Below are 24,184 nucleotides of genomic sequence, written 5' to 3' on the forward strand. Positions count from 1 at the left end.
CAGTACCGAAGGGATACAAAACACTAGTGGATAACTTGAGACTCATTTTATGTGACTGAACTCTATCTGACACTCTTCTTTCACATAACTGACCTCCGACTGGAAACGGATGGTTCATTCATTCATTCATTCAATCATTCGCAACTACCAAGTGCAGCTGGTTACAGTGTCACTTCACAATGAGTGAGAAGCGAAAACTTAGTTCTCGTTCAATTGGATTTAAAGCTCAGGTTATTCTGGATATTATAGAAAACAAGATTACAGTTAGTGCTGCTGCTGGTAAATTCGCAGTACCAAGAACTACAGTGATTTCATGGCTTAATCAGAAGGAAAAAATTATTGCTGCGGTCTCAGAAGCGAGCTTCAGTGTCAGCCGAAAAAGAATGAGGACTTCGTCACAATGTGAAGTTGAAGACTGCCTTCTGAAGTGGATGCGGAATGCTCGTGCTAAGAATGTGCCAGTTAGTGGACCAGTTTTATTAGCAAGAGCAGATCAGTTTGCTCAGGATCTGGGGATTAAAGATTTCAAGTGCTGCGAAGCCTGGATTGACCGCTTTAAATCACGGCATGGCATCTCAACAAAAGGGATGTGTGGTAAAGCCAGTGCTGCTCCATTAGATGCAGTAAAGCAGTGGAAAGCAACAACACTGGTTAGTCTTTTGCAGGAATATTCTCCTTGTGACATTTACAATGCCGATGAGACTGGCTTATTTTGGAAACTGCTTCCCCATAAAACATTGGCTTTCAAAGGAGAAAGATGCAAAAGCGGGAAACAAGGCAAGAACCGACTTACTGTTCTGGTCACTGCGAACATGGATGGCTCAGACAAGAGGAAACTGCTGGTGATTGGGAAGTCTCTTAATCCACGATGCTTCAAAGGGGTGAAGCACCTACCTGTTAAGTACACTGCAAACAAAAAGGCCTGGATGGTGAGTTCAGTGTTTGAAGAATTTGTTAGAGACTTTGATCGTGACATGACTTCTCAAAAGCGAAAAGTAGTCCTATTCCTGGACAGTTGCCCAGCCCACCCTGCAGAAATTGCAGGACTGCAATCAGTTCATCTCCAGATGTTACCGCTGAACACATCAGCACATACACAACCTATGGATGCTGGCATCATTAAGAATTTCAAGACACATTATCGTCAGCTGATTGTGAGTCGTTTGCTGAATGCAATTGATAACAACATTGCGTTCAATCCAGATATGCTTATGGCACTTAATCTTATAAAGCAGGCTTGGAGTCTGGTGTCGGCACACACAATTGCAAACTCTTTTAAAGACTGCAGCTTTGTTATTGCTGGCATAGATGGTCCCGAAGCTGACGTCACAATCGAAAGTGCAGAAGCTGCATTCAGCGATGTCATTGATCGGCTTTGCGAAGCCAGAATCTTGCCTTCGGATTGTACAGTTGATGACTACATTGCAGTTGACAGTTTCCTGGCAATTTCAGAAGAGACAATCGAAAAGGACATTGTCACATCTGTAATAAGCAAACGTCCCGGCGAAGAAACACTGAATGATTTGAATACAGATGAGGATGAAGATAAAAATGAAGCTGAAGACTTCGTTCCTGAACTTCCAGAGCCTCCTATCAAACTGGATGAAGCCATCACCGCACTGGACACTGTTCAGATGTTTTTGGCTCAAGAGGGCATAGAAGATAATCCAAAGAGTCTCAGCTCCTTGTCAGCAGAACTTTCAAAGCGCATGTTTTTGCATGCGAAACAATCAACAGTGCTTGATTTCTGTGTGAAACTGTAAGTTGTTTTTTTTTTTTGTTGTTTTTTTTTTAGTTCTGTATAATGTACATTTTGTTAATTTTTTATTTCTTATGATTTCTTATTTAAATTAAATTATACGAGTTGTACCGAGTTGTACATTGAACTAAAAATAAACTTAAATGTAAATATTGTAATAATGTAAACGTGCAAGTTCTGTTACTTCTATACATGTTAATGCCATGGCTCGTGCACTTGTGGTTAACTCGAAACCTTGGCAGTCAACACTACATTAAGTTAACCCAGTTAACCAAGGTTGACTGTGTATGTTTATTATGTCAAGCCTGATCCCATTTGGAACCACCTGAGGGTGCAAGACTCTCAGAATTGTAGTATTTGTTCTGTAAGACTTGTATAGTGAACTGCTCTAAAGCAGTGGTTGCCAACATTTTTCAATACAAGAGTATTTACAAGAAATAAGACAAACAAACAGAAAACTTGAGCGTGCATAAGTATTCGTACCCAAAGTCCATACTTTGTAGAGCCACCTTTTGCAGCAATTACAGCTGCAAGTCTCTTGGGGTATGTATCTATAAGCTTGGCACATCTAGCCACTGGGATTTTTGCCCATTCTTCAAGGCAAAACTGCTCCAGCTCCTTCAAGTTGGATGGGTTCCGCTGGTGTACAGCAATCTTTAAGTCATACCACAGATTCTCAATTGGATTGAGGTGTGGGCTTTGACTAGACCATTCCAAGACATTTAAATGTTTCCCCTTAAACCACTCGAGTCTTGCTTTAGCAGTATGCTTAGGGTCATTGTCCTGCTGGAAGGTGAACCTCCGTCCCAGCCTCAAATCTCTGGAAGACTGAAACAGGTTTCCCTCAAGAATTTCCCTGTATTTAGCGCCATCCATCATTCCTTCAATTCTGACTAGTTTCCCAGTCCCTGCCGATGAGAGTAGTTTCCCAGTCCCTCGGGGTGATGAGAGGGGTTGGGTTTGCGTCAGACATAGCGTTTTCCTTGATGGCCAAAAAGCTCAATTTTAGTCTCATCTGACCAGAGTACCTTCTTCCATATGTTTGGGGAGTCTCCCACATGCCTTTTGGCGAACATCAAACGTGTTTGCTTATTTTTTTCTTTAAGCAATGGCTTTTTTCTGGCCACTCTTCCGTAAAGCCCAGCTCAGTGGAGTGTACGGCTTAAAGTGGTCCTATGGACAGATACTCCAATCTCCGCTGTGGAGCTTTGCAGCTCCTTCAGGGTTGTCTTTGGTCTCTTTGTTGCCTCTGATTAATGCCTTCCTTGCCTGGTCCATGAGTTTTGGTGGGCCGGCCTCTCTTGCCAGGTTTGTTGTGGTGGCATATTCTTTCCATTTTTTAATAATGTCTTTAATGGTGCTCCGTGGGATGTTCAAAGTTTCGGATATTTTTTTATAACCCAACCCTGATCTGTACTTCTCCACAACTTTGTCCCTGACCTGTTTGGAGAGCTCCTTGGTGTTCATGGTGCCGCTTGCTTGGTGGTGCCCCTTACTTAGTGGTGTTGCAGACTCTGGGGCCTTTCAGAACAGGTGTATATATACTGAGATCATGCAACAGATCATGTGACACTTAGATTGCACACAGGTGGACTTTGTTTAACTAATTATGTGACTTCTGAAGGTAATTGGTTGCACCAGATCTTGTTTAGAGGCTTAATAGCAAAGGGGGTGAATACATATGCGCGCATCACTTTTCCGTTATTTATTTTTTAGAATTTTTTAAAACTAGTTATTTTTTTCATTTCACTTCACCAATTTGGACTATTTTGTGTATGTCCATTATATGAAATCCAAATAAAAATCCATTTTAATTCCAGGTTGTAAGGCAACAAAATAGGAAAAATGCCAAGGGGGGTCAATACTTTCGCAAGCCACTGTACCTGACTTAATGAGATTCCTGGGCTTCAATCTTCGCTGCCAGGTCACAAGGGATATGTTGTGTTTTTGCACATTGTGGAAGTTGCTGAATGCAAAGTTCCTGTTTCTGTTGTTCACATTTTTTTTTCACATTCTGAATGCTTTGCATCTAATTTTTCGCAGGTTTAAGAGTTTTGTTTGACAAAGCCTCCTGACAAATAATGCACTGGGGCTTTAGGTCGTCCGTGGATCCAGTAAATGTAAATGCCAGTGCTGGTCCCCACAACAGTTACCTCGTGTAGCAAATTAATCTGTTCATTTCTAACGCAACTTATTATTTGCCAACTTCTCTCGATGTACCAAACACCGGCATACGAAGACGAGGTGGGAAGCAATTTGATAAATTAAAACCAAATTGGAGAGTGTACATGATGTTACTTACCACTTCTGGTAGACTGTGATGTTTAAATGAAGTGGCATTGGTGGCACACAGTCAAAAGGACTTATAGCATTTTGGTTAAAAATGACAGCATCAGAACAGACTACATTATTTTCAGAAGTAGTGTTAATAGAATGTAGTCTTCTGAGATATAGACCCAGGCTGAATAAACCCATATAATAACATGGAGCTGAAATCGATCATTCACACTACGGTACAGTTCAAAAGTCAAGCTACAAATGTAGTGTCTTTTTGTTTCACATTAACTTGTTACTCTATGCAGCTAACCTCTCCAGAAACATATAGAAGTAATACATATGTTCCTATATCCCTGGCACCATGGTAGTACATATTTTGTATTGGTGAAAATGAAAAGTGCTAAAACCGGTTTAAATCTTGTTTTTATTTATTTATTTATTAGTCATTCATACCGTTAGGAATATTCAATGCAGTGCTCTACTTTAATGCAACACGAAAAGGCTGGGACAGACAGATTACGTTTTTTTCATAATGTGTAAGTTATTTAGTATTTGTTTCACTTTAAAAAGCTGTTTCTGTTAATGGCGGCTTTGAAGGCGATGCTTGGTATTGCATCAAAGGGAGCTGTAATAAACACGCGTAATAAAATAAAACATAAAGGGGAAAATGCAGATTACATACATATCTTATAATTATGTATAATGTAATTATGTATTATGTGGTTAAAGCTGTTTGTTGTGTTGCTTAGTTGTAGAGTGCCATAACCGAATTTTGAGAGTTGTTTGCGGACCACCTGGAGTTTACTCACGGGCCACATGTAGTCCGCGGACCACAGGTTGGGAATCACTGCACTAAAGAATGTAATAGTCTTTGTTCTTAGTACGACATTTGAACATGACTCTTCAACATGCATGTGTTTTCTGACAGTTCAAAGCCACTAAGGCTCTCCGCTCACTCAAAAATATGCTTTAACACATTTTTTAATAGCCTGAAGTGCTTGATTGTAGGCATATATTTGTATTTGTTTCTTTTAGTTCTAGTTTATACATATATCAAATGTCATTATAGGTGGGGAAGAGATGTAAAATTAACAGGCGTATTTATAGATTGCACTCTTATTTGAATAGAAGGAATTGTAATTGTCTGTATCTGTTTTTCAGGCAAGGACCAAAGATGGAGTCTGTCCACATTAAAGAGGAGGTGCCTGAACTGGAGCCCGTCCACTTTAAAGAGGAGGTGACTGAACTGGAGCCCATCCACATTAAAGAGGAGGTACCTGAACCGGAATGTGTCCAGACTAAAGAGGAGGTTCCAGACCTGGAATTGGATAGCTTTGCGAATGATGTTGGTGAATTAGGGATTGTCCATGTTGTAGAGGCAAATCCATGTCCTGATTGTGGGAAGAATTTCAGTAGGTCAGGAACCCTAAAAAAACACCAGAGAATTCACACAGGAGAGAAAAGATACCAGTGCAGTGAATGCGGGAAGCGCTTTACCAACTCTGAAGGCCTTAAAAATCACCAGCGAATTCACACAGGTGAAAAGCCGTATGAGTGCAGTGAATGCGGGAGAGGTTTCACTCAGGTGGGAAACCTTAGACAGCACCAGCGGATTCACACTGGAGAGACCCCGTATGAATGCACTGACTGTGGGAAGAGTTTCAGGCATTCGGACGGACTGAAAAAACACATGCGAATTCACACAGGTGATAAACCTTATCACTGTACCGAATGTGAAAAGAGCTTCAGGCAGCTAGGAAGCCTGAGGACGCATTTGCGGATTCACACAGGAGAGACACCATACGAATGCGCCGAATGTGGGCGCAGTTTCCGGCAGTCAGATGGCCTGAAGAAACACAAGCGAATCCACACAGGAGAGAAACCCTATACCTGTACAGAGTGTGGCAAGGGTTTCAGTCGATTAGGAAACTTTAGGGAACACCAGCGAAGTCACACTGGAGTGAAACCTCACCTCTGTGCCGAATGTGGGAAGGTGTTCAGTCGCTTGGAAACCTTGAGAACACATCAGCGAATTCACACAGGAGAGAAACCATACCAGTGCATTGAATGTGGGAACAGTTTTACTTACTCGCATCAGCTGAAAACTCATACAGTCAACTTTCATTAAAACCAAGCTTGTAAAAGTTTCTGCCTTTCAAATTGTGAGCGGCATTGTATAAAAGTAATTGGACGCAGTGTGTGAAAACCTATGTAGTTTCACGGTAAAAAGCATTTTTTTTTTTTTTTTTTTATAAGTTTAAATAGTAAACAGCAGATTACACAAACTGTTTAAACTTGAATCTATTGTAAGCTCTCTAAAAATCTTACATTATCATATTTCTAATTTTTAAATCTTATTTTTATCATATTACTAATTACTGTTTCCTTTGATATATTAAGCTCTCTACAACCATTTTGAAAACATTTTGTTTTGTAATACATTGAGAGCTGTTTACAGAAAATATCTAGCTATGACGTAGGTGACAGTAAACACATTTGTTTTTCTAGCAATACTGTCATTTTCGTTGTATTTATGACATATATATATATATATATATATATATATATATATATATATATATATATATATATATATATATATATATATAATATATGTTCAGTACATATATACAGTGTAAACGGACAATGTGTTAGAAATGTACAGTGGTCCAAGGCATAGACTCCTCAGCATAAGAATTACTGGTAAAACATGCTATATTGACTGCCACTCTTGAAAATTTAAATATTGTGGAGAAAATAGAAATTTAAACCATGTGCTTGCTAGGGCTGTTGGTAAAGCCACCAAAGAGCAATACATTAATTGCGTGCAGAAAATAAAATTGTTAGAAAAAAAATCGATGAAAGTACCGCCCACATAAATTTTCGCTTCCACCGACGTGATTGCTTTAATATCATTGCTGAACAGTAGAAGCTTGTGCACAACAAGGGAATGCGAGGTTTGCTTAACTGAGGCGCTGACTTTGGTACCCCATGGAATTCGCTATCCCTTGTGATTTCACGGCTGCGCAGATGCGTTTTTTCTATTTTTCTATGCTGTACACTATTAGTTACCATGACGTACTCAGGCTTGTTGTTTTACTTAGTTTGAGGGACGAAAGCGTCACATTATATTAATTTTTAACAATTCTATATATTGTGTTTGACATGTGAAATTCTGTATTGGAAATGTAAACTAATTGAGGTATCACTGCCCAGAAAGACTTCAATAATATTTAATAAGCAATTAATAGAAATCAGACCAAGTAAAACAACACAAATACTGGGCAGCGTGTCTTTTTTAAAATTTATTTTACTCTTCTGTTTGGTTAAAGCTCTCTTTATCCCTCAGTGTAGACTGCAGATAAATCTTTGGCTGCATTTGTGTTGCTCCTAGAAAGTCTGCGTTGAAGTCGGGAGACACTGGGGTCCTCCAATATCCTCCATGGGTGGAGGCACAGTATTCCATAGCTATTGAGAAGCCAAAGAATTCTGTATCCCTTCACAATTTATCAAAACATGAGTTTAATGGGGTGTGATCTCTGTACAGTGTTTCTGCAATTTGCATAGGCACCAACATATTCTAATGACCGTTGTTAGCATTAATACCATCTAAAATAAAAGCTGTCTACACCAGAACATAATGTTACAGATCAGTTTTATTTGAACAGGCCCTTATTTTTACCACCACCAACAGCAAAGGAAAAGAAAAAAAACAATATTTCAGTAACTTATCTGGGTAAAAATAAACAAAAATAAAAACAACATTAATAAACTAAATATAAACAACAAAAAGTCATGTAAAACTAGTTTGAAGTTGATGGAAGAATAACAATAATAAGAATATATCTGCAAGCAGCAATACAGGGGGCCAAGTATGGAAAAATAGATCTGGCATATGCCAGTCTGTGAATATTCACGAGTGTACAACCTAAAATTATAATGAAGTTGATTTCATGCTTGATAATTACTTTACTGTTGATGCTTAATTTTATTTGCAATCCGTTACATTTTCTTTTACAGATTGCTTGTGATTGCTGCAGCCTCTGGTTCCATTTGGATTTCCCTAGTTTTACTGTGCCTTTTTTATGATGTTTCAAATCAAGCGAGTGGTTTATTGTACACATTTTGTAAGCTTACTCTACAAACTGTAAAACAAACAAAAACAAATTCTGTATACTTATGTAAGTGTTTTTTCAAATCATATATTATTATAGTTATCCTGCTGAAGAATCCTTACTGTAACTCCTTTTTACTAGATGAAAAAAAAAAAACAACGTGTATCAGATATACCTGACCTTCCTGTTTTACTCACAGAAGGACATCCAGATAGAAGCAAGCAGGTTTCAAAGGCAACATGATTAAACATGCATTTGGTGAATGGAAACTGGACTTTCAACAGCCAACATTATTTTGTTTGGTGCTCTATTTTTGGCATGTTGTGTTTTGTGGTATGTGTGACTGTAGGTTGCAATGAGATAGGTATTTATAAAATACATATATTGGCTTCAACTTAAATTGTGTGGTCTTGTTATTCGTTTATAAAATCTGCATGGGCTCCTTCAAGGTAATGCTGTATCTGCATACAAAAACACTTTCACTATATACAGTGCCTTGCAAAAGTATTCAGACTCCTGAACAATTCTTTCATATTACTGAATTACAAATGGTACATTGAAATTTCGTTCTGTTCGATATTTTATTTTAAAACACTGAAACTCAAAATCAATTATTGTAAGGTGACATTGGTTTTATGTTGGGAAATATTTTTAAGAAAGATAAAAAACTGAAATATCTTGCTTGCATAAGTATTCAATCCCCACACATTAATATTTGGTAGAGCCACCTTTCGCTGCAATAACAGCTTTAAGTCTTTTGGGGTAAGAATGTACCAGCTTTGCACACAGTGTCGGAGTGATTTTGGCCCATTCTTCTTGGCAGATTTGCTCCAGGTTGTTCAGGTTGGTTGGATGACGCTGGTGGACCACAATTTTCAAATAGTGCCACAGATTCTCAATGGGATTGAGATCAGGACTTTGACTGGGCCACTGCAGGACATTCACATTTTTGTTCTTGAGCCACTCCAGTGTTGCTTTGGCCTTGTGCTTTGGATCACTGTCCTGCTGAAAGGTAAATTTCCTCCCAAGCTTCAGTTTTTTAGCGGACTGAAGCAGATTCTCTTGCAGTATTTTGCTGTATTTTGCTCCATCCATTCTTCCTTCAATTGTAACAAGATGCCCAGTCCCTGCTGATGAGAAGCATCCCCACAGCATGATGCTGCCATCACCATACTTCACTGTAGAGATGGTGTGTCTTGAGGCATGGGCAGTGTTAGGTTTGTGCCACACATAGCGCTTTGAGTTTTGGCCAAAAAGCTCTATCTTGGTCTCATCTGACCACAAAACCTTTTCCCACATCGCAGCTGGGTCACTCTCATGCTTTCTGGCAAACTCCAGACGTGCTTTCAGATGGTACTTTTTGAGTAACGGCTTCTTTCTTACTACCCTCCCATACAGGCCACTGTTATGCAGAGCTCTTGATATGGTTGACTGGTGCACCATTACTCCACTCCCAGCCATTGAACTCTGTAGCTCCTTCAAAGTGATTGTTGGCCTCTCTGTGGCTTCTCTCACAAGTCTCCTCCTTGTTTGAGCGCTGAGTTTTGGGGACAGCCTTTTCTTGGCAGTGCCTGGCTGGTGTGATGCAGCTTCCACTTCCTGATTATTGATCCAACTGTGCTCACTGGGATATCCAAACACTTGGATATTATTTTGTACCCTTTCCCTAATCTATGAATTTGTATTACCTTATCTCTAACTTCTGTAGAATGCTCTTTGGTCTTCATTTTCCTTCAGATTCACAGCCTTACCAATGATCCTTCAACAGTGGGGTTTTTATCCAGAAAATGTGACAGCAACTTTAATGGTTCGCATGTGAAGGCCAATAGTAAAGTAATTGTGTCCTCGTTAGGGCAATTTCTTTCATCTGTGCAAACTGGGAGCTTCCACAGCACAGGGGTTGAATACTTATGCAAGCAAGATATTTCAGTTTTTTATTTTTCTTAAAAATATTTCCCAACATAAAACCAATGTCACCTTACAATAATTGATTCTGAGGTTCAGTGTTTAAAAATAAAATATCAATCAGAACGAAATTTCAATGTACCATTTGTAATTTCGGAAATATGAGAGAATTGGTCAGGGGGCTGAATACTTTTGCAAGGCACTGTATATAGTGAAAGTGTTTTTGTATCAGTGCATACCGAATAAGTACGGAGAGGGGAAAAAAAGAAACATTGTTTAAATGAACTGCACAACGCAAGCAACGCAAACTCGTATCTCCCTTCTGTAGATATTTTGTATTCCTTCGCCGTCCTGTTTACATTACACTTTAGCATAAAACAAACAAACAAAAAAACGTCCACCAATAACATTTACAAAACAAAATTCTCCAAAGCAGTTAACGTTGTTGTTTACTATTCAAATGATAACAAAGTTTTAATCAGCCTATAACAAAAAAAGCTAAGTATATTTTGGCTGATGATCGGTTTAAGATATTTCCCAAAGAAACTACATGCAGATTGAGGTAACTGTTTTGCATATCTTAATGTGTCTTTTGAGAAAATACCATTGATCGCTATTTAGCTTCAGAATCACATAATAAACAAAAGGCTACTACAGAGGCTGCTGACAAAACATAAAATAAACAGCTTTCAGAAACCAAACTGGAAAGTCAGCCCAGACAAAAGGTATTCCTGTCTGCAAGTTAAATCAGTACTACAGCTATCTAGCACAGCCATCTCGCTTCAACCTGCTGCTTACTTTTTCACAGTTTGAATTTTAGACCCGAATAACCACTTGTTCTTTGTTTTGACTCGGTACTAATAAAATAAATTATTGGATGGGACAAATAACATGGCAACAAACGTGCTGCATACATTGCCTTTATTAAAGTAGGCCAGGTGCCCTTGGGTAACTGAGTTTTGTGGCTGTTTTTATAACGTTAGTTTACCTACCGTAAACCTGGTTCCCTGAAAAAGATGGCCTCCAAACATTGCCTATTGGTAGGTGTCACTGAGCTCCTATATCAAAGCTGCCGGTAGGCCCCCTTCCCCCAGTGATGTCCTCGGTCCTGCCTCCCAAGGGTACTTAACTGTCACGCAGGGGAAAGAGCACTCTCTTTCGCGACAAAACCGCGATGTCCACTGAGGCAACCTTACAGTTGGTGGCCATCTTCTCTTTCAGGGAACCAGGTTTACGGTAGGTATACTAGCGTTCCCTTTCAATTCGAAGATGCCTACCACATCGTTATGGGAAACGTGTACCAGAGCCGTCGTGAGGGAGAAAAGAACGGCAGCATATGAGGGAAGCTAAGTCCTGCCTGACCAAGGTCAGCGGCGTGAGCGTGCAACCTCGAGGACCCTAGTGCCCACAGAGGACAATGAGGGATCTACCACATTCAGGTGGTAGAACCTGGCAAAGGTATGTGGGGTAGCCCAGATAGCCGCATCACAAATTTCAACCATGGAGACACCTCGGAAGAGGGCCCATGATGTAGCCACACTTCTTGTGTAATGTGCAACTATCCGCCCAGGTGGGCAAGCCAGCACTATCATACACAGTTGAGACTGTGTCCGCAATCCAGTGCGACAGCCGTTGCTTGGAGAGGGGCTCCCCCAGGGTCCATGTTTCATGGCAGACGAAGAGCTGGTCAGACTGACGCAACACTCTTGTCCTATCAAAATAACATTTCAATGCCCAAACTGGGCAAAGAAGATTCAACTTTCTATCCTCTTCCGTTGCAAATTGAGGAGGATGGAAGGACTCCAATTCCACTGACTGATTCAGGTGAAAGGCTGTAACCACCTTGGGGAGAGAAGCAGTGTTTGCATGCAATGACACTCTGCTGCCATCATCCCAAATACACATACAGGAGCTATGCACAGATAGCGCCTGCAGCTCACTAACTCACTTTGCAGAGGTGATAGCCAAGAAGAAGGCTGTCTTCATGGGCAGGTGCTTCAACCCAATGGAGTATTTAGGCTCAAACGGGGCCTGCGTTAAAGCAATTGGGTAGCCTAAAAATGCGCGCCCGGGGACACTGAGTCAACGGGCATGGCAAGCAAAAATAGCCACTAGGTAAACCTTCAGTGTGGAAGGTGATCTACCAGCCTCAAGCAGATCTTGCAGAAACTGCAAGATGGCAGGCATGGGACAGGAGATTGGATCTTGACCGTTAGAATGGCACCAATCCTGAAAACGTTTCCACTTATAGGCATACAATGACCTAGTGGAAAGTGCCATAGCATTCTGCAGCGTACCCACAACTGCATCTGACAACCCTAAAGCTGACCAGTGGTCCCTTTTAGGGGCCAGACACATAGCTGGAGCCTGCCCGGCTCCGGGTGCCAAAGTGTGTCTCTCGCCTGACTGAGAAAATCCTGGCGAAGCAGGATTTCCCAGTGCAGGCCGTTCAATAGTTGGCTCAGGGATGAGAACCAGATTCTCCAGGGCCATCTGGAGGCCACTAGGAGAACTAAAGTCTTCTCTGACTGGACCTTTTCGAGAAAGGCCGGGAGCAATGGCAGAGGTGGGAACGTGTAAAGGACCGATCTGGGCCATACGTGGGCTAGGGCGTTGATGGAGAGTGGACCGCTGCAGCGGTGGAGGGTGTTCCATAGGGGGCAGTGTGTCATCTCCGCCGAGGCGAAGAGCTTGACCTGCACCTTCCCTAAAGGTTCAAAAATGCGCTCCACCACTTGAGGGTGGAGCCGCCATTCCAATGAGAGCGAGCCTCGAGAGGAGGTCCGCTGCCCGATTCTCCACTCCTAGAACATGCGTCGCCCAAAGGGAAAGCAAGTTCTGTTGGGCCCAAATCAGCAGCCTGAAGGCATTGAGCAACCCCGGGGACTGAAGGCCACCCTGGTGGTTGACATATACCACCACTGAAGTAATATTTGTTTGGATCAGTACATGACTGTTCCATACCACAGGTAGGAAGTACTGGAGGGCAAGGAACATCGCTTGCAGCTCCAACGCGTTGATATGCAGGGATGTCTGACGGCCTGACCAGGGTCTGATGACTCCTCTTTGCCTTTGCAGACCATGCCCCAACCCGTTGGAGGCATCCATCGTCACTACCCTGCGGATGTAAACTGCCCGAATTCGGACTCCTTGGCGGGAACATACATAATAAACCCAGCTTGATGGCTGATACCGCTGATGCCATCAGACCCAGAAGTTGTTGACACAAAATAAGGGGCTCCTTCGATCCTTGCTGAAACATGAGAGGAGAGGAGAGGTGGTTTTGTAAACTGCTACCCTGTCATCCGATAGGTATGTGCGCATCGTGGTTGAGTCGAGCCGGAGCTGGCATCATTGATGGTGAGGCCCAGCCTCACTAGATTCTCCTTCACTAGCGCCATGTGGGCCATCGCTTCCTCCCACGACTGGGAACAGATCAACCAGTCGTCGATGCAATTCATCACTCTGACTCCTTGCAGCCGCAAGGGAGCAAAGATAGCATCTACGCACATTGAAAACGTACAGGGAGCTAGGGAGAGGCCGAACGGCAGCACGGAAAACTCGTACGCATTGCCCTGAAAGGCGAAGAGGAGGTATTTCCTGTGCTGGTGACGAATGGAAACATAAAAATATGCATCCCATAAGTTCATCGTGGTGAACCAGTCACCTGGCCGGACAGACTGGAGTATGTGATGATGAGTCAGCATGTGGAACCCCTTCTGCTTTAGAAACTGGTTTAGAAACCGCAAGTCCAGGATGGGGCGAAAGCCACTGTCCCGCTTCAGTATCAGAAAGTATCTCAAGTAGAAACCCTCCCCGAGAGAGGTAGGATCTACGAGACGAATGGTGCGCTTGTCCAGCAAGGCTGCCACTTCGGTCTGGAGCACCGAGGCCTGAAGCGGATCCATCACAAAGGTAGTCTTGACACCTCGAAAAGGGAAGGGTCCTAAAGGAAACTGAATGAAACTCGTAACCCTATTGTACCATTGCGAGCACCCACATGTCAGAGGTGCAAGCGCACCAGTAGTGCAGCTGTTGTCTCGTAAATCAGGTCTGAGGCCGCCAGCCTTCAGGGGCCCTGTTGGGGTGGCTGAGACTGGGGCGGGGCTAGCTTGGGCGGGTGTCTAGGGCGGAAAGTCTGGAACCACTTTCTCAGTTGTTGCTGCGGGGGCTGGTTACGGCCACGTCCACCACGCTGAGGGAGGGTCTTAATTCTCACCTGAGATGAGGCCTGTGGGGCCTAAGGTCACCCGACGAGGCTGCGTTCGCTAGGCAGGTACTATAGAATCCCGCCACATAGGCTCTACGGACGTGTGTTTCCATTATCCTGTATTTCAGGTTCGGGCACACGGCATCCTTGGGCATACCTCCCAAGGCTGCAATGGAGTCCAAAGGGGGAAACCCGGCAAGGCCCAGCTTCTCCACCCCTTCCAGTGAGGCCAGAGGAGAGCTATGTCTCAATTGTGCTGGCGTTGTAGCAGGGTGGTTCCAAGAGGAACGCACCTCCTCCATAAAGTCGGGGAACGCTGGGCAGGGTTGAGCTCAGGGAGCCACGTAATGCGGTCGAAAGACGGAACAGCGTAGCTCTGTTTATGCTGTCCAGGGGACATGCAGGTATCCCGCTGCTCGCCCCATAAGCGCGGGCACAGACCCTGCCAGTGGCGGCGCGCTAGTAACCGAGGCAGCCTCGGAACTAGGGGCCATATCAGCCTGAATTTTAGTCTCCACCTCGACCTCCATATCCGGAGGGAACGCAGACTCACTCCATTAGGCGGCGATGGAAAGTATGTCCTCGTCTGAGCAGACAGCCCAGTTGATCCGCTCGACTTGTACTCCCCTGGCGGGCTCAGGGGGCAGCAGTGGCTCAGGGGGTGGGGGGGACTCCACACGGGGGTCCATGGCTGAAGCCGGTGGGGCCAGCCTTTCCAAAACCTCCTTGATGCAACCAATCTGAGCTTTCATGTCCATAATATCCCGTGCCTGCCGGGACTTTTTCACTCGTCTAGCCGGAGGCGACACGGAGCAACTGTGGGTTGAAACAGATGCCTGAGCACAGGGAATCTCCCCGAAGGGGCTCTGTGACGGTGTCGGGAGGTGTGAGTAGGAAGGGCCTGCTGTGGGGGATGAAGAACGCCCCCCGCGCGACTCTTTCCAGGCGGCTCGCAAGCACATGGGGCTGAAAAGCCACGCAGATGTTGCAGGAGCCTTTTAGGGCTGAGGCGGCATTGATCGGGGCCTAGGCACCGCGCACACATTCAGTGCCTGTCCTCCTGTGGGATATTGGTCCCACAGGCCGCGCAGGCATGGAAGGCAGCCCTACAGGCATAGCGCAAGGTTAGAAACCATGCTGTAAACATCGTGTGTGCCGCGTGCACCAAGCACAGTGGGCACTAGGTTAAGAGCAGAGAGTACTACGTACACAGAGTACCGTGCAAAAATAACACCGCGCTCACCGAGCACTGCATGCACAGAGCACCGCGTATACCATGCAGCACCGGTATGATAGGCACCAGGTGCACCGGCACAAAGTGCACCGTGCAGCACCGGTCTAATATGCACCGCGTGCACCGAGCATCCGAGTTACCGCAGGCATCACAGTATTGAGTATATGCATGGATTTTCCTTTATTCTTCTATATTGTACATTGTCAAATTTAATTGATTTTAAAACTACAAATTTTAGGTCACTCATGTTTATTTAACAAAAATATATGACTCATATTGCATAGCCGTTTCATCCGTTCCAAATGTTAGTACAAGCTTGATTAGCCAGAGTGCACAGGTAACAAGCACAGGCTTGTCTTATTAAACTCCTATTTAAACCAGTAATGGATCACTGAACGGCGGCATTTGGTTAAAGACTGCAGTTCCCAGAGATACTTGCGTCATTGTACTACAAGGCGTGGTTTCTTGGCAGGGTAAATGCAACCGGGAGAGAGTGAGAAAGCGGATGTAGTCCGATGACTTTGATCTGACAAGAAAGAAGGTAAAAAGAAATACCGTTATAAGAGTAATCATATATATATATATATGAAAAATCGGAATTTCTTAATTGCAAAAATAAGCGTTATGTTGTAGAGGTTCAGCTGCACTCTCTCACTGTCCCGTAAATTGAGTATGTTCAAGGTGTGCAAATTTAAATATAGGAAAAATTGGCTGGCAACAACAACCCGTGTCGGTATTTTTGTTGTTGTTGTTGCTTGAACCTGTGAACATGCTGAGTAAGGCACCCAGTTATTTCACATTACAGTTTTCCTGAAACGTTTTACTACTTAAGTGGGTTACAGATCACATAATAAATAAATAACAAAATATCCCATTTTCACGTGAACAACAATGCGTCTAGGAAAGCTGCTGACACGAGCATGTGTTATTTTTATTTATTTATTTATTTGTTGGTTGCTTTTTATAAACCGTGCATAAAAATGCACAGGCCGCGAAAAATGACTTATTTACACAGCGCCGTTTTCGCCGCCTTCTTAGCCTATGCTTGTGACCCAGTATTGAATCATAGCATGTATTGTTAACTAGTTAAACAAAATTTTTAATGCTGATCTAAAATATTAAAGGTTTCTTTAAAAAAAAAAAAAAAAAAAACTTAAATAATATGAAGCCCATTTCATAACTGTATTTAGTAATTTATTCCAGATCATTTAGGCCCTGTCCACAGTACATTCGATCTCGAGAACTGTACTCGAAACCGTTAGAATTAGTATAGCTCTAATAGGTCTACACTTAAGTGCGTTTCATGTTTAGTCGGGCTTAATGTGTACACACATTAGAACAGTTCGGTTATAGTTCCTAGCAGCGCAGTGAACAGTGGAAATTAATAGGGTAGTATACTAGCATGCACTGTATTTTATTTTTAAATGTGTTATGCCCCATATTAATAGAGGCCCATATTGCTAAAAAGAAATAAAATTAAAATATTTGGGAAAAAGTAAATGCAAAACACACACACAGTAGGGCTCGAAGTTTTGGGGTTAAACTCAGAAAAGGATGTTAATTACGAAACAATTGTTATTTTTACCTTCATATATTGACTGAGTCTGGTCTGGTCCCCTTAATTTTATTTCAAACAGAGCAGGCAAATGACGTGAATTATACCCAGTCCTACTACTTGCATTTCATTTTTGCAGTCGTCTAATTTAACGTTGTGCTTTTGCTATTTTCTCGTTTACGGGGATGCCCGGACAGATTTTTTTAAACACTGATAGCAAGTTCTTCAGGCACCTGTTCAGAGTATTTAGCCAAACATATCGCAAAGCATTTTGGGATGTTGGAGGGTACACAAAAAATGTAGTTCCCTTTCAATTCGAAGATGGCCACCAAAAACTTTGTTATGGGAATTACGCCTGCCTAGTGGTACGTGTCACTGAGCTGTTTCTGTCAAAGCTACCGATAGGCCCCCTCCCCTGGGTGACCCCCTCAGTCCCACCTACCAAGGGTACATAACCATCACACAGGGGACTCGCTCTCTTTACGCTTCTCAAAATTGGTACTGTAAGACCTCTCTGTGTTGCATTGAGCCTTTTTATTACTAAAAAGCGCCACATTGAGTTACTGCTAGTTCCCCTGCACTTAGTGCTGAAAGCTGGCTAAACCGATTTCCTGGAATCAGTAGCTCTTAATTCGTTGCCTTTTCTGTTTCTTACTGTTCAGCAACTGCTCGCTCCGCTTGTCAGGCTGCTTCTCTTCTGTCTGTCGTCTTTTAGTCGACCGCCGGTAAGTATTATTATTAAGAAACTGTGTTTTTTTCACCTCTTTCTTACTTGGGAGAGCGTTATTACTCCACAGGGCTGGGCCTGCGTTGTCCCCGCTGTTGAGTTAGCCCACCAGCCACCTGCAGGCCGCAAGTCGGGCCTTGTTGTTTTGATTATAGCTGTGGGTCCCCGTGCTTGCGCAGAGGACTAGCTGCAGCGGAGCTGCTTACATCCAGACCAGCCATGTACTCCTCACCGAGGCTTGCCCCGTTTTTGAGTTGAGATATACGCAGGCTGCGTCGGCCTTCACCATGTGTGTAGGCAATAGAATCGAACAGACAGTGTGCTCTCCCCATCTGTACTGCTGTATTATCTATTATTGCAATATTTGTGTCATTGTATTGTGATTTACTGTGTTGTACAAAGTCAATGACCACTGCGGCTTCGGCCCTGTCCCCCTGTTCTATGCTACATGCTGCTCAGGTGTGTGACCACGCAGTCAGGGTAGGCACTGTTGCATAGCTACCCCCAGTATTTTTTAAATGCTGTGGTTTGTGCTCGGCCCGTGCTACTAAGGCTTATTGACTCACAGTACCACTACAGGCAAGTGCGCACGGTGGCCGATGCAGCACGTTACTCTGTGCAAGTGCGCACGCAGTACTCGGTGCAAGTGATTGCCCGGTGAACGCGGTGCTTGGTGCACGCGGTGTGCACAGTATCTGTTGCCTCGTGCTTAGTGCACTCGATGCGCATGGGACTCAGCACCCAGTGCGCATTATACTTGGTGCTTCACTGTACTCTATGCATACGGTGCATGTGGTGCGTATGGTGCTCGGTGCACCCGCTGTACACAGTATTTAGCGTTGCACGGTACTCGGGGCACACAGTGCACATATACCCAGCTATGGCGGGCGGAGCTGGATTCCATGCCTGTGAGGCCTGTAGGACTAATATCCCACAAGAGGACAGGCACCCCAAGCATGCCTTCCCAACCCTAAAAGCCTCTTGCGGCATCTGTGCGGCTTTTTAGCCCTGAGTGCTCGCCAGTTGCCTGGAGTGTCCTTCGTCTGCTGCAGTGGGCCCCTTCCAGCCATGCCTCTCTACTCTGTCACAGAGCCCTTCTGGGGAGATCCCTTGTGCGCAGGCATCTCTATCCACCCACAGTCTCCTACGGCGAGAATGGTGAAGAAGTCCCAGCAGGTGCATATTATGAACATGAAAGCTCAGATCAGCCGCATCATGGAGCTTTAGAGAGGCAACAGGCCCCATCGGCTCCGGCCATGGCCCCCTGTGTGGTGCCTCCTAGTTCCTACCAGAGTCGCTGTACCGCCCCCTGAGCTTGCAGCCTCAGACCCAGTTAATGGCACAACAGCTGCAATACTAGCGCGCTTGCACCTCCAATGTGTGGGTGCTCACAACTGTACATTACGGTTACACGCTTCAATTTCGCTTGGGACCCCCTCCTTTTCACGGCGTCACGACCGCTTTCATGACGGATCCGCTTCAGGCTTCAGTACTCCGGATCGAAGTGGCAGCCTTGCTGACAAGCGCACCATTCGTCTCGTAGACCCCTCCTCTCTCGCCAAAGAAGGACGGTGGCTTTCGCCCCATCCTGGACCTGTGGTTCCTCAACCAGTTTCTGAAACAGAGGAGGTTCCAAACGGGGTCTCATTGTCACATACTCCAGTCTGTCCGGCCGGGCGACTGGTTTACCACGGTGGACTTGCGGGACGCATATTTTTACGTCCCCATTCGTCCATAGCACAGGAAATATCTCCGCTTCACCTATTAAGGCAACGTTTACGAGTTTTCCGTTCTGCCGTTCAGCTGCAAGGGGTCAGAGTGATGAGCTACCTCTATGACTGGTTGATATGTTTCCAGTCGCCGGAGGGAGCGTTGGCCCACACGGCACTGGTGACAGAGCATCTAGTAAGGCTGGGCCTTACCATCAACGATGCCAAGAATCGGCTGCCACCGGTGCAGTGCACAACGTATGTGGGGCTACAGCTGGACTCCACTATAATGCGCGCATACCTGTCGGACGACAGGGTAGCAACTCTCCAGCACCACCTCTCCATGTTTCGACAGGGATCGAGGGTGCCCCTCGTTTTGTGCCAGAAGTTACTGGGTCTGATGACGCAGCGATGTCAGCCATCGATCTGGGCTTATTGTGTATGCGCCCGCTGCAGGCGTGTGGTGATGACGGACGCCTCCAACTCGGGTTGGGGCACGGTCTATGAAGGCAGAGGGGTCAGCGGACCCTGGTCAGGGCCTTTGGACGTCTCTGCATATGAATATGGCGGTGTTCCTTGCCCTCCAGCACTTCCTACCCGTAGTGCGGAACATGCGTGTGTTGATCCGCACGGACAGCACATCAGTGGTGGCGTATGTCAACCACCAGTGTGGCCTTCGGTTCCCGGGGTTGCATCGCCTCGCCTTCAGGCTTCTGAACTTGCTGTCCGTTCGGGCGACGCATGTCCATGGCGTGGACAGTCGGGTGGCGGACCGCCTCTCGAGGGAAGGTCAGCATCCGTCGGAGTGGCGGCTCCACCCTCAGCTGGTGGAGCGCATTTGGGAACAGTTCGGGTAGACGCAGGTCGATCTCTTCGCCTCGGCGGAGACGACGTATTGCCCCCGTGATGTGGATGTGGATTCACTTTTTTTTTTTTTTTTTTTTTTTTTAAATGAGAACAACGAAAATATGCATGTCCCACATGGTTGAGGATTACAATGTGCATGACGACGACATTTGCATGTGAAATAAGATAGACACACAGACCTGGTAAATGTAACTGTGGTCTAAATGTAACACAAAAAATAAGCAACGACCAAGAAATGCAGGAATATTTTGTACTGTTTTTGTACTTTTAACTAAACAAAAACAACAAGCTGCTTTTATTATTGTCTACAAATCCTGGCTGGGTTCCTGAACTGTCTGTTGCTATAGTGAATGGTCTAATCGACATTGCAGATTACTTGCACAGTATCCGAATTGCTATCCAGATGTGGCAGCATATATGAGTTGTACTTATTATAGTGATGCATTTGGTGTCATGTAACGTGGTGAACTCACTGGTTGTTGAGTTCCTGCGATCAGAATTGTACAAACATGTTTAAACTTTGCGAGCTGATTGAAATTGTTCGCCCAATCCTGTAAAATTGTATCGCAAAGTATAACACACTGCCCGATGGAAGTGAAAAATCTTATCGCTATTGATCGCATCGGGCAATGTGTCCAGGGCTTAACCCTGTTTAGCACTTTTAAGCATGTTTAAAGGCATAGTGTGGACAGGCAGGCCCTTAATATGTTCAGGTGCACCTTTTCTGTGTGTCGAGTTTAAAACATATACAGGGATATTAGGAAGACCAAAAGTGTATATTTAAATTTAAAACAGACTGGACTACATCCAGAAATGAAAGTATGAGGTATAGCACTATGTATTTAAAAAATAAATAAATAAAAATACTAATCTTTATTATTCACAGCAGCTCTAAAGTTAAGAAGCCTAGTTCCAAATCACAGTCCCATATACATCTTAAATAAGCTCTATATTGCAAAGGCTGTAAGTATACAAAATAATGTTTATGAATTTAATACTGCAACACTGTGACGCAAGACAGACTGAATCATTTAGCCGTTCTCCATGTTCACCAAGAAAGTCAAAATTGGATAAAATTCTTGATAATTGAGATAAGCAGCAGAATTCATACACTGCTCTAGCACCTGCAGTGCTGAAATGGGAAATTAAGATTTTATTATGAAGGTGTATAATACCAGCAGAAAACTTGATTATAGCAGGTCCAGGTCCTGCTGTCAATGTACCTTTATCTGAGTTGAACTCTTCTATTTTTGTATTCTATTGTTCTCCTGCTTATCTGGATTCTACAATCATTACAAATATTCAGAGTTTCTTGAATTTTTCAAAATGTCCGTCCCCCCGTCCCCAAGATATAATAATGTAACTTAATGTTAGTGTTATATTGGGGACATTAATTTACCGAATGTTAAATCAATATTTTTACCCCCAGATTGACTCCATAGTCCTGTGACAAATGGCCGTACGTATTTACAACACACAGGACTTGGTAGAAATCCATGTCCACAGTGCCCCCCCTAACATTGTAGACATGGTTGCACGTGTGGATCATAGTAGGTTTCCATAGAGATTTACACACAGATGTAAACTGTATATAAGTGAACTTGAACAACACTGATTTGTTTTGTTTTGGGGTGTGTGTTTACAAGTGGAATTGAACTGCATATCCATTTCACTCTGACTGCTGGCATTTGATGTTAGCTGCAGTCTTACTGTATATCCTTGTTGAATTATTATTATTATTATTAACTGTCTTTTTGCACATTGATGTCAATGAATAACATTTTAGATCACAATATTAGTGAAGGTAATTGAAATACACAATATTTTCTGGATAACACTATAGTTTAGATATCCGTTATACATGATTTATAAACATGCTTAGAAATAAGACTTATTACACTTTTGTTATTGTTTATAATTACTTATAACGGATAGCTAAACTAGTTTTACCATTTTCTGTACCTGACCAAATATAGAAATGTATTTTGAATAACCAAAGGAATGATTATATTGTAGTATTTGAAGATCTAAAAGCTGCAGTCTGTGTGAAATACATTTTAACTGCATGCACTCTGTTTTTCTGGACAGAAACTGGAAATATTAGCGCAAGAAAAGGACTGAAGATGGAGACTGTGTGCATCAAAGAGGAAATCCCTAATCTGGAACCAGTCCAAATAAAGGAGGAAGGCTTTGAACTGGAGTTAGACAACTTTGCCAGTGATGTTGATGAACTAGGATGTGTCCATGTTGTAGATGAGGCCAGTGACTTGGAACCTGTCCACATTAAAGAGGAGGTCACTAAACTGGAATTTGTTCAAATTAAGCCAGACTCACCCAAGTCTGAAACTGTATTCAGTAATGTGGAGGTATCTAAAGACATGAATTCTAATATTGAAGAGAAGGGGACTGAACTGGAGCCCATCCAATGGAAAAACAACATCCCTCAGCTGGAGGTTCTGCAAGTCAGTCCTCTGTTACAGTGTAGAGAATCTCTGGTGTCTGTTAGCCAATTTAAAACCAGAAACAACTTGCAAAGTTCACATCAGTGTATCGAATGTGGGAAGTGTTTCACGCTTTTGGCAACCCTTAAGCAACACCAGCGAATTCACACAGGAGAGAAACCGTATGAATGTACTGAATGTGGGAAGAGTTTCAGGCATTTAAATTGCCTGACAAAACACCAGCGAATTCACACAGGGGAGAAACCATATCGCTGTAGTGAATGTGGGAAGAGTTTTGGCAGGTTAGAGGCCCTGAAAAATCACCAGCAAATTCACACAGGTGAGAAACTGTGTCACTGTGCCGAGTGTGGAAAGAATTTCAGGCTTTTAGACACCCTTAAAAGACACCAGCGGATTCACACTAGAGAGAAGCCCTATCACTGTAATGAATGTGGGAAGAGTTTTAATGACTTGGGGATCCTGAAAAACCACCAGCGAATTCACACAGGAGAGAAACCATATCGGTGTAGTGAATGTGGCAAGAGTTTCAGGCAATTAGGAACCCTGAAACAACACCAGCGAACACACAGCGGACAGAAATCCCAAATTCTATCTGTATAGTTAATGTGAGAAGAGATTCTGTTTAATACTCTAAAACACTGTGACACATTTGCATATATGTATTACAATAATAAAGCTGTGTTGTAAATATAACTAATTATTGGCTGCTGTATTTGTTTTATGTTTGTTTCTTTTTTTTTTGTGCACTAAAGCATTCAATTCAATGATTTCGCAAATTGGAGTAAGTGTTGAAAAATATTTGCAAAATTTAAAAGGAATTTGGACTGGTGGCTTTAACTAGCCTGACATGTTTTCAATCTTTTTTTTTTTTTCCTTATCCTGATTGCATAAACACAGAAACAAAACAGGTTTTTGTGAACTAAACAGTGAATTTCTACAGTAGTGCTGGACAAAGAGAAACAGGGTTCTGTTCTTGCAGCAAACAGAGTTTCCCTTTTTGTGAACAAATAGGAACATAATGATTTCCTTGATGAAACATAATAGAATAGAAAGTGCTTTAGTTGCTGTGAGTGAGCATCATTTTGGTCTAGATATCTTGGGTTCGGTATAACCATTAACCACTGTTGTACAGCATTGCTGTACAGTGCATTCCTGTGGTTTTAGTTAAATTAGAGGAACACAGGTTTTCTGCAAAGAAATAACTTGTGTTCTTGGTTTTGTTAGATAATCATGCTGTTAGATACAAAATAATGCTTTGCCTTGTTTTGCTGAATACATTTGGAACAAAGTCTGAAAACAGGGTTTGGTTAGTTAATAAACATTTATTTATCCCAATATAAGATATAGATAAAGGTTTGTATATA

At 43.2% G+C, this 24,184-nt stretch overlaps 1 protein-coding gene across 1 annotated transcript in view; it reads left to right on the top strand.

Moving 5' to 3' along the window:
- Positions 1–23,490, top strand: part of LOC121325303 (zinc finger protein 665-like) — a 24,753-nt gene extending 1,263 nt beyond the window's left edge. Inside the window, exons 2-10 of the mRNA XM_041267738.1 lie at positions 5,198–6,161; positions 11,627–11,742; positions 14,395–14,489; positions 18,789–18,958; positions 19,326–19,475; positions 19,586–19,749; positions 19,948–20,008; positions 20,079–20,280; positions 22,447–23,490. Coding sequence (XP_041123672.1) covers positions 5,211–6,161; positions 11,627–11,742; positions 14,395–14,489; positions 18,789–18,958; positions 19,326–19,475; positions 19,586–19,749; positions 19,948–20,008; positions 20,079–20,280; positions 22,447–23,420 — 2,883 coding nt within the window. The 5' untranslated portion in view covers positions 5,198–5,210 and the 3' untranslated portion in view covers positions 23,421–23,490. The remainder of the gene's footprint in view (positions 1–5,197; positions 6,162–11,626; positions 11,743–14,394; positions 14,490–18,788; positions 18,959–19,325; positions 19,476–19,585; positions 19,750–19,947; positions 20,009–20,078; positions 20,281–22,446) is intronic.
- Positions 23,491–24,184: the final 694 nt, after the last annotated feature.

The sequence above is a fragment of the Polyodon spathula genome, chromosome 13, assembly GCF_017654505.1.
Source record: "Polyodon spathula isolate WHYD16114869_AA chromosome 13, ASM1765450v1, whole genome shotgun sequence".
Taxonomy (NCBI): domain Eukaryota; kingdom Metazoa; phylum Chordata; class Actinopteri; order Acipenseriformes; family Polyodontidae; genus Polyodon; species Polyodon spathula.